The 10,931-nt window shown below is 40.2% G+C and overlaps 2 protein-coding genes across 2 annotated transcripts; one reads left to right on the top strand and one right to left on the bottom strand.

Annotated features, from left to right (window-relative positions):
- Nucleotides 1–330: 330 nt before the first annotated feature.
- Nucleotides 331–5,194, top strand: calua (calumenin a). Its single transcript, XM_030046341.1, has 7 exons — nt 331–436; nt 1,370–1,588; nt 2,392–2,585; nt 2,683–2,849; nt 2,958–3,018; nt 3,444–3,643; nt 4,171–5,194. The coding sequence occupies exons 2-7, from the start codon at nt 1,371–1,373 to the stop codon at nt 4,273–4,275; spliced, it is 945 nt and encodes a 314-aa protein (XP_029902201.1). The 5' UTR covers nt 331–436; nt 1,370; the 3' UTR covers nt 4,276–5,194.
- Nucleotides 5,195–5,702: 508 nt separating this feature from the next.
- On the bottom strand, nt 5,703–7,733 carry opn1sw1 (opsin 1 (cone pigments), short-wave-sensitive 1). Its single transcript, XM_030045553.1, has 5 exons — nt 7,394–7,733; nt 7,113–7,281; nt 6,846–7,011; nt 5,891–6,130; nt 5,703–5,804 (listed from the first exon to the last, which is right to left on the bottom strand). The coding sequence occupies exons 1-5, from the start codon at nt 7,731–7,733 to the stop codon at nt 5,703–5,705; spliced, it is 1,017 nt and encodes a 338-aa protein (XP_029901413.1).
- Between the last annotated feature and the right edge of the window lie 3,198 nt (nt 7,734–10,931).

Raw genomic sequence — 10,931 nt, 5'->3', positions numbered from 1 at the left:
GCCCCAAACCGCAGTTCATGCATTCTGTGTGTCTCCCTGCATCTGTTTTCACCCACTAATGAACGACTGGTCGTTGTTTTTAAAACACTGCGGACGTGGCAGGCAGGGATGTTGCTTTTCTCTCCGCGTAGCCGCTCGCTTCAATACCATTGGTTCATGCGCAGAATTCTGCGTACGTGAACCAATGAAAAGCGAGTGCGGTGAGCCAGCCGAAAGTGCGATGAATGATGTCAACAGCTGCAAGCGCCCGTTTGCTGAAGTGGACCAATCAACTCGGGAAACGCGCTTTTCGCGGGATTTGATTGGCTGCGTCCGGCAGGAAACGGGACGGGTGTGATCCGTTGACTGACGGGATAAAACTGACTGTGTTTTGGAAGCTGCTGAACTGCGGGAAGAACTTTACACCTTTCAGCGTCCAACTACAACCAACAGGCAGGTAGGTAAAGCCCTGGGGAATGTTTGCACTCTTTATCAGTGTAGATCGCAGTGATTAGCAAACTGTGGCTTGCATGTCGCATTCCTGTGCACCTCAGTCATAGACAGCAGACGTGGTCATGACACTGTATTTACCATACATGGTTTGTTACAGTTCAGGTCATCGGCCACAGCTGACTCAAACTAAACACAGGGCTGTTATCAGTAGGATATTGCCTGGAGTCATTAGTATTTTTAACTGGGAAATTATTAGCTGAGTGGTTGGGTTGCTGTTGTTAATTAGCTGATCCTAATTGCAATAGTACCAATCAGCATATAGTATTAATGTTCTATCCTTGTTTGTCAGGGTTATCATCAAACTGTTATATTGCACTGCACTGGTTTATGATTGCAGCACTGCCTTGCATCATGGTGTAATTTGATATGAATGGCAGAAGGTCGTGCAGACCTCCTTTAGCCACATTTGGACACGCTTAAATGTTGTGAAAGGAAATTTCAATCAATTTCTTGTTTTGAACACAGCATTAACAATAGTGTATGTTTATTGCCACATTAAGGCTGCTGACAACACCACTATATTCAAGTTCAAGGTAATTCTGATACTATGCTCAGTCCAGTTTGAGATAAATCCAGGAGCAAAAGTGGTTGGGACCAAGTCAAGACTGAGGCCAGAGCAATCTGAGTTTTTCTGAAGACCAAATAGGCAATAAACACTATGCATGTTTTGATGGGCAGGGAAAGGTTGAGAGCAGACCAAGAAAAGTCTTAGTTTGTGTAGGCACAAGTCTGAGACAAATCACAGACATGTAGTGTCATGGAAAAGTCTGCATGGCTTATTTGACTGTGTTTGCATCCTTTAAATACAGAATCTTGAACAAGAGACGTCTATCATGGAAATGTGATGTGAATCTCTCACTCTCAGGATCTCTCTCAGGATGATCAGGCCATTGCTGATGTGTTTCATCCTGTGCGTCGTCTACGCCACCAGTAAACCCACAGAGAAAAAGGACCGCATTCACCACGAAGAGCCGCTCAGCCACCTTGAGCATGATGACTCCAAGGGCTACGACTATGATCACGAGGCTTTCCTGGGCAAGGAAGAGGCCAAGACCTTTGATGAACTTACACCAGAGCAGAGCAAGCACAGACTGGGGTGAGTCAACTCAAGGTTCAGCTATTTAAAGATTAATAGAGAGATTAAATTAGCATCTCGAGGTGTCAAAAATGTAAGCTGTTCTTGCTGTCATCTTACAGAGAAGACAAAGAGGTTTAAATTGCACCATTATTTTAGGCACCTATGTAATTTCTGACAGGTTTGGGGCACTGTCTCACAAGGAAACGTGCAGAGATGCCAGGTTTCTTCCTGTTAGCTATGAATCAAGCAGAAAAACTGGAAATGTACCTCTGCTCAGTGGAGTCCCTTACAGACTGATCCAAAACTGGTTGTGCAAGGTTAGGCCAGTTAAGGACACGTTTACACCAAACATATTCTGTTTAGTTTATATGAACTTTAATGGAACTTTGAACCCAACTTAAACTTGGGTTTGTTTTACTAGGTGAGAATGGTGCCATTTAAATCTGGTTGGCACCCAGTATTGGTGCCTAGACACCTGTAAATGCAACTCTTCCAAGCAAACTACAGGATGGTTAATTAGGAGTGAGAGTGTAATCCCACCCAGTTACAAGAAAGAATCCCAAGAAGTATAAGGTCTATAAGGAAATGCTAAACTATTTCTTCTTGGGTTAATTGATATGAACACCAGAGATGGTAAATTCCAGCAAAGAGCGCAGACAAGTAAATCATGTGTGAACTTAAAAAAACATTACATGCAGCAAAGTAAACTTTCCCACAATGGTTCAGATCAAAGAAAACAAACCTTTGGCATGAAGGACCTTTAATGTCTTCTACAAGGAGCAGTGATATTCTATCGTTCACTTTCATTGTTCCCTCTGCAGCCTCATTGTTGACAGAATAGATGAGAACAAGGATGGGTTTGTCACTGAGGAGGAGCTGAAAGCCTGGATCAAGAAAGCTCAGAAGAAGTACATCTATGACAACGTAGACCGCCAGTGGAAGGACTTTGATATGAACAATGACGGCCTGATCTCCTGGGAGGAGTACAAGAACGTCACTTACGGTACCTATCTGGGTAAGGGAAAGGCAAAAGCTACACTAGTGACATTTTGTCCAGGCCAGATTTTTGTCAGTGACGCAGTGATTCCATCTGTTCCCACTTTATTCAACAGATGACCCAGAACCAGATGGCGAGTACAACTATAAGCAAATGATGGCAAGAGATGAGAGGCGCTTCAAAACAGCAGACAAGAATGGCGATATGATAGCGGACAAAGAAGAGTTCACCGCCTTCCTCCACCCTGAGGACTATGAGCACATGAAAAACATAGTGGTGCTGGTAAGTATTCAGAGCATTTTCTGTGCACCCAAACTCAAGCGAATCAAAGAAATAAAGCCAGTTTGATGATAGAATTGATGGTCTGTATCCGTCTGCTTATCTGCACAGGAAACAATGGAAGACATCGATAAGAACGGTGATGGTTTCATTGACCTTCAGGAGTACATCGGTAATTGATTGTCAATATCTTTGGTGCTAAGCTGATTGCTGTGGTGTTCCTGCACTCCAGCCCCTCGGGTTCACGTGTCAATCAATCAGTGTGTCCAGTTCTGTGATGTCTTTGGATTTCCCATTGATGGAGTTTGAGTTTCTTTTCTTTGTCTGTTCAGTCATAGTGGCTGTCGATGCTCATACCAACCATTCAGTTCTTCTGTTTATTCTAAAGAAACAGAACCTCAGAGTACATCACTTCTTAACTGCCTAACAATTTTGCCGTTAAAGAACTGCTAGACACTGAATGTTTACAATAGCAAGTGGAAACACTTTCATGAACTGGCCATTGGCTGAATCACTGTTGTGCTATATCATTTGGGAAGACATTTCGCTATTGCCAGTATAGCAGTTCTCTTATCTCATCCCGCAACTCTTTTGTAGGTGACATGTACAACCATGAAGACGAGATGGAAGAGCCGGAGTGGGTGGCAACAGAGCGTCAGCAGTTTAATGAGTTCAGAGACAAGAACAAAGACGGGAAGATGGACAAGGAGGAGACACTGGACTGGATCCTGCCCTCTGACTATGACCATGCAGAGGCAGAGGCCAAACACCTGGTCTACGAGTCCGACTCCGATAAGGTGGGTTGACCGATTTTTACACCAGTGCAGACATTTTTGGATTGGAACCTTTGCCAGTGGAGCATGTTTACATTTGGCCATTTTCATTCCAAAAATGCAATATGCAAAATACAATATGTATATATATTCAGTGTTTACTCCAAAAGTTATTCTTGTCAGGGTGGAAAAGCCTCTGAAACAGCATTCAGACAGTGGGACACTAAAACACCACTGACATCCAGGACAGTACCACTGCTATTAATAATATATACATGCATCTTTGTATGGAATCTCATTAGAATTTTTACAGATTAATAAGATAAGTCATGCAATAAGTATGTAATCAAACTGCAACAGACCTGTCTTACTAGAGGTCACTGATTGGCTTATGCACAACTTTTAATAGAAGGTAAAAAGCATCCCGTTATATTGGCTAAACTGATTGGTGCTAACCCCAATCTCAGTGATCTTCCTTGTACTCTCTCTCTCTCTCTCTGTGTAAACATCTGCCTGTTTAACTTTTTCTTTGCATATCTTTGTTTCCTCAGGATGGGAAGCTGACCAAGGAGGAAATCGTAAACAAGTATGACCTGTTTGTCGGAAGCCAAGCGACTGACTTCGGGGAGGCGCTAGTACGACACGACGAGTTCTAGAGTCGTAGCTTGTTTAGATAGATTAACAATTTTACACTGAATTTGATAAATGATGTAATTTATTTTGTATGAAGCACTCAAACACTATGTGTCCAATTTAGTCTGAAGAACAATGCATTGATAGGTTTTGCGTGTTTACATTCACTATTGTCTGGGTCCAGATCTTGCCCTGCAGGCTGTTACGTTGTTTTAATCCTCATGGAAGCAAAATTAGGTTTGACCAGTCGATTTTGTTCCCTTGGAGATTTAACTTTCTAGTAATTCCATTTCTTATGATTTTATATACCATCTTTTTTGTGGTGCTTTGTATAGTTACTGCTGCTCGTAGTCCCGCTAGATGATACAAGCCCAGTTTTACATTTGTGCTTTTCTTTTGTGCCTTTGTAACTGTGTTTAGTATTTTTATTTTTTTTAATCTCGTTATGAAGTGAGAGTCTCGCTCCCCCTCTGCTGTTCATCAGCATCGGCACTCCATATGTCCTGCTCCTGTTAAGTACTATTGTTTTGAGCTATAGAGGACCATAAAATGAACATGTTACTGACCTCTTGTTTGCAAGCTTTCTCTTGTCTTGTCACAGGAGTTATCAAAGATTATCCGTATTTTCCTATTTTCCCTTGATTTCTATTCTATGCTAACAAGTGATTTCATGTCACTAATGTCTTTGTACTTTAAGAAAAGAAACCATCTTCTGATGCAATGTGAGAATTCTCAATCCAAGTCGTAAAATCAAATTTCCTAAGCTGCTGAAGCTGCTTTGAAAATCCTAAGAGATGGTGATGAATCCTACACATTTACTCATTAGTTTTGGTTCAATTTTCATACAAACAGAATGTATGGTGATTCTTATTTTGGACTAAATGCTGTACTTTGACCTCTACAGCCTGTTTCTAAATAAAAACACAAAATTTTCTAAAAGTGTATATGGCTGCTTTTTTAAATGAAATGGAGTAAATTATGGAGTATATTATATCTTGTTAGTTCAGCCTCATGTTGTGATTGGTTAAAACAATGAAAATGTTGGTGAAAAAAATGTCCATTTCAAAAGTGCATCATATATCAACATGATTTATTCATTCTAGATGTTACAGTGGAATGATTACATTAAAATCAATTCAAAATACATTTTCTTCCACCAGAATGTATGTCATAGACTAGGACAGAAAAAAAATATAATAAAACTTTTTTTTTTATTAGATTTTTGTTGCCTTTATCTATACAAAGATGGACTACAGTATGATACATGCCAGCATCAGAGGCCGAGCCATTTGTTGCATTTACATGTTGCATGTTGTCATGTTGTTCATGACTGGAGTTTGATCCAAGGCAGAAGGTTGCTGTACAGTTTTGAAAAGTCCCATTTCAGAGTTGGTGGAAATTGCCTCTGGTTGTCAGTGCTCTTTGTTTCGCTCCTCTTGAATCCCAAAGATTAAGATGCTGTAGAGACTGAGGAGGTCTCAGTCTTGGAAGACACCTCAGAAGACTCTTCCATTTTCTTGCCAAAGACTGTCTCCATGATGCAACCATTGAACTGAGGAAACAACCATATAAACACACTGTACTCTGACACACAGAAAACATTTGCTTGTTCCAATCTTTCTGCTTCTATACACTCACCTGTTTGTTCATGAAGGCGTAGATGAGTGGGTTGTAAACACATGAGCTCTTGGAGAAGAATGCTGGAATGGTGACCAGGCGGTAGTCTTTGTTCTCATCCGGCGATAAAGCAAAGTACAGACCTGTGAGGGCATAGGGGGCGTAGCATGTGATGAAGGAGCCCACCATCACTATGATCATCTTGGACACCTCCTTCTCTGCTTTCTGCGTGGAGACCGACTCTGCCTGCTGGGCTGCGACCTGAACAAAAACACCAGTTTGCACCATCACCATATGAATGATTTTTACAGTTTCCCATTTTAGGTTTCCCCTTTTTTAACATGCGTTCACATTCACATTGAAGTTGGAGCAGTAAGCAAAAGGCACTCTCCAAAAGCTTTCTCAGACTGTGGTGCTGGGTGTAAGGCTCCTTAACCAACTTCAAGACTAAAGTCAAAATACTCCCACAGGAATAAAGAACCTTTTCATCAAGGCAAAATATCATGAGAAAGGCTGGAAGACCCAAAAGTTGACAGTGAAGGTGACAAAATTGGGATGCAGAGTTTATACATGTGAGTAAACTCTGATTCTCCATCAAAGAAAAGTTAGTTTTTTTATGGTCACGAGGATTCACTAGCAAATTAGATTCCCTTGTTTCCTTGTTTGCCTACCAATATAATTTTATTTAACAATTAACAAGAGCACCACCCAACAAATGTAAAACAAATCAGAAGTTGATTACAACCACTCATAGCTTCCAAGTTCTCTATAAGTTTTAACAAAGGCTTGCAGGGTAATGGTTGCATCAACAGTAGCAAATGAAGTGGAAAGGAGTTTTATCAGTTTATTTGTTAGTATACCCTAAGCAGTGCCTGATAGCTAGTTTTGTTAACTTGTCAAAATGATGTGACCTTCAAATCATCAAAACAATTCATGAACCAAGTTGCTTGCGGTGTGTTCATGCAGTTGGACTCACAGCACGCAATGCCCCCAGCAGCTGGGAATAGGAGAAGATGATGATGGTGAGTGGTGAGATAAAGCAGGTCACCAAGAGGAAGTACATGTAACTGGTGGATTGATACTCTTCGCTGTGGGTGTACCAGTCAGGTCCACAGGCACAGCCCAGACCCTCAGGAATATACCTGCAAAGCAAATGTAACATCTTAAGATTGCTCTCATCAGCCAAACAAAGGATGTGTGTATCTATACTTCTATGAGCTTGTGAAAATGGTGCATTGTTTACCTGCTCCATCCAAAGAACGGTGGTGAGGCACATGCTATCCCCATACACCAGGTGAAGATGACGGCGGCTAGAGCATGATTGCTTCCAAATTTGAAGGTGCCGAGGGGTTTACAGATGACCAAGTATCTCTCCAATGACAGGATGGCCAAGGACCAAGATGTCACCAAGCCTGAAGAGGAGAGGATGAGGTGTATGGAGAAGTGGGCAACAGCAGAAAGAAGCTTCTCATCAAAGCTTAAGTCAGAGGATCTAGATCGGATATACAACCATAATTTTTATACCTGCTATCGCTCCCATGCAAGCTTCTAAGGCACACAGTGTAGGGCCCAAAAAATAGTATCCCTTCACAGAGGCAGCAAATACTTGACTGACAGAAAACATGACAAAAATGAAGCCTGCGAAAGAAATGTTGACCAGGATGTAGTTCAGTGGCACCCTCAGCTTCTTGTATTTCAGTGTCACAAAAAGAACAATAAAATTCAATGGTGCCCCAGCGAAGAAGACAAAACCCATGAAAGCAGCCTGCATATAGAAGGCCCAATGTGGAGCCAGGTAGTACTGTGGCCCCTCAAAGGGACTCACTTTGGAGATGTTCTCGTACAGGTGGAAGTGCTTCCCCATGTTGGCTCCTCTGGTGTGTACAAGAATTGTGTGACTCTGCCAGAGAGCTTCTTTTTATACGTTCATAAACCACTTAAACTGAAGATTAAAGAAGGGGAAAGCTTCCCTCGAAGATCTCCTGATCTTACTTCTGCCACAAATATTGGGATTACGTGACATTTGTCACGTTCACCTTCTGTCTACGGATGCGTTCCACAAAACAGCATAATCCCATTTAGAGCAGACAGTAAGAACCAGTGAAGTGACCAGTGAAGGACCGGGAGGAAACAGACTTAGACCACATACGCAATCTGCCTTGATGAGATTGATATCACATAGTGTAATCCACATATGTACATTAGGATTCGATGGATTTGCGTTTTTTTATGATGAACACTAATAGTTTTAGATTGAAGCCACTGATAACCAGCATTCAGTATATTTAAATTTCACCATTTTCATTCCAGAAAAAATGTACGTTATTAATGTTTTTTTTTCTTTTCAGTGATGTAAAGACTCTTATTTGATTGATGGGACAGTATATCTCTCCAGACAACCCAACACTAATTAAGTCTTTGAACTGAACTGAAACTCCTTTCAACTGGAGAAGCTCACCACACCTTTCCAATGGTGGCAGGAAAACTCTCAGATATATTACTGCTTTTACATGAAGAATTAGCTTACAACAAACGTATCTGTACAATCACATTAAATTGACTGTGCAAAAACAACCTAATGTCATTGCAGGTTTTGGAGACTGATTATATGTAGCCGTGGTCGGAAGAACCCACATCATATTGCAAATACATACATGAAAATAACAGTGGATATCCCTGTGTATCCAGTGAGACAGGCCTGCTACAGAGAACACACTGTAACAGCCTAATATTTAATTTGTTGTGTCCCTGATTTTTATTACCCTAAAAATAACAGCAGAAAAGCAGTATTTGAATTACAATACAAGGGTATACTATAATTATTGTTAGCATTAGGTTATCCCCATCTCTACCCCGTCATTCCTGTTTCTCTGCACTGTGTCTGTCTAATAAAGCAGAAATGCCCCAAAAAAGTCATTGTTGTGGTGGCAACACACACACACACACACACACACACACACACACACACACATATATATGTATGTGTGTGTATATATATATATATATATATATATATATATATATATATATATATATATATATATATATGTATGTGTGTGTGTGTGTGTGTGTGTGTGTGTGTGTGTATATATATGTATATATATACACACACACACACACACACATATATATATGTATATACACACACACACACACACACACACACACACATATATATATATATATATGTGTGTGTGTGTGTGTGTGTGTGTGTGTGTGTGTATGCACATGCATACACAACAAGCCTTTTCTTCTTACTATGAAAAATAATATAAGTCACATGCTCTGTGTCTCTTAATAGTCCTTTGATCCTTTGTGGTTTGGAATGCTAATTCCATATAGGGCACAGTGTCATTACAAATGTACGTATGGATGTTCCATATACTGAATAGACTGCAGACGATATAAGGAGATACTCAGTTAGAGTTTGTCATGCACTTAATGGGTTTTATAAGCAGGCTGAGACTGAGGTCATGTGATGTTGCAGATTACCATTGAGTTATTTGAAGATGTACTGTGCCTCTAAGATATAGATATAAGCACAGTATACATTAAGTGTCAGTAATATACTGATTATTTCTGATTATTTTATTTGAAGTAAATATACTGCTGTATTTGTACCTGTCACTACCTGGGCTGCATGCAGAGTGCTATGACATGGTCACTGAATTATCACTGCTCAATCCAATTGTCATTCTCTTGGAGCAGCTTAACCACTTAGATGTATCCCTGCAGTTGGCAGAGAATGACATGGAAAAGGGTTGGGTGCCTGCTGAGCCAGCTAAATTAAACCTATAAACTCCCATTTGAACAATTAGTGAAGCAATTAAGTGATTAATTACAGATTCCAAACAAACTTGAAAGTTGGCAGATAAGTTCATCTTCTCTAATTCTCTCACTGCGTATGTCAAATTTCAAGCAAAATTTTTGTGTGACTATCCCTTCCATCCTTTTGTTCAGTGTTTTGCCAAGTGTTCTATGGTGTCTGGGCCTACAGTTTGAGAATAACTCAATAACAGCTGGTTGGTCTGTGTCCAACAGAATAACATACTGAGACACATAGCTGTCTCTAAACAAACAAACAAACACACGAACAAACAAAGAACATGCTGAAGACTCCATTCTAGCAACATGACAGCTCAGAGAGGCACCGAATGACTTTCTCTAATTTTGTGCTATCCTCCATTCCAGCCTATCTCTCAAAGCCAAGCACGGCCGAGACTGAACCGACCACCGACCCAGAGTAAAAGAGAAAGGGCATTTAGAGACATGAAAAAAAAATCTCATAAAGGAATCAAAATATGTTAAAGGTTAGATTTTCAGTGGAAAATGACAAATGGGGCTGGAGTTTGACTGCAGTGCCGCCCATACAGGCTGCTGTTGCACACAGGATGCAAAACAAGATGCTGACAAAGACATTGTTTTAGAGTTCTCTGAGGTCCGTTTTGTAACAGGCCAGCTAGAGGACAAAGAGCATGAAAGCAGCCTGCAGGAAACTGATTTGAAATTGATTATGACTGATTATTTGATTTATGTTATTTTTATGTGTGATGGATAGATGTTAGTGTTACAATAAAGAGAAAAAAGACTTTTCCTGTTTGTTAGTTATTTCTACATATCATATTGTACATTTATTCAACATTAGATGCTAAAATTTTTTTTTTTTTTTTTTTAATGAAAGTCCCATTTACGCTCTGCACATTAAGGAGCATCAGTATTGAACACAAGATGTAAACATGCTGGAGTTTGCAAGAATGCTAATTTAGAATGACATTCCCTTGGCAGGTAAAAAAGCAATACAAATAACAATATGCAAATTCAATGTACAAATATACAAAGAGAAAAGGATTGAAGTCCTGCAAGGCTCTTATACAACATTTCCCACCTCAGTACTGCCCTAAATATGGACTACTACCCATCCTCATTCAGTGTGCATCATATCAGACTCACAGCAATATATTACTGTATGAGTAACTGGGTGAAGCATTTTAATGAATGTTGTATGTACTTTGAGGTGAATGCAGGTACCAAAGATTATGACCTTCATAGAAGGTGGCCTAAT

This window comes from Myripristis murdjan, chromosome 23, assembly GCF_902150065.1.
Source record: "Myripristis murdjan chromosome 23, fMyrMur1.1, whole genome shotgun sequence".
Classification (NCBI taxonomy): Eukaryota; Metazoa; Chordata; class Actinopteri; order Holocentriformes; family Holocentridae; genus Myripristis; species Myripristis murdjan.
The sequence above is the reverse complement of the archived record's forward strand: the minus strand, read 5'-3'. Positions and strand labels throughout refer to the sequence as shown.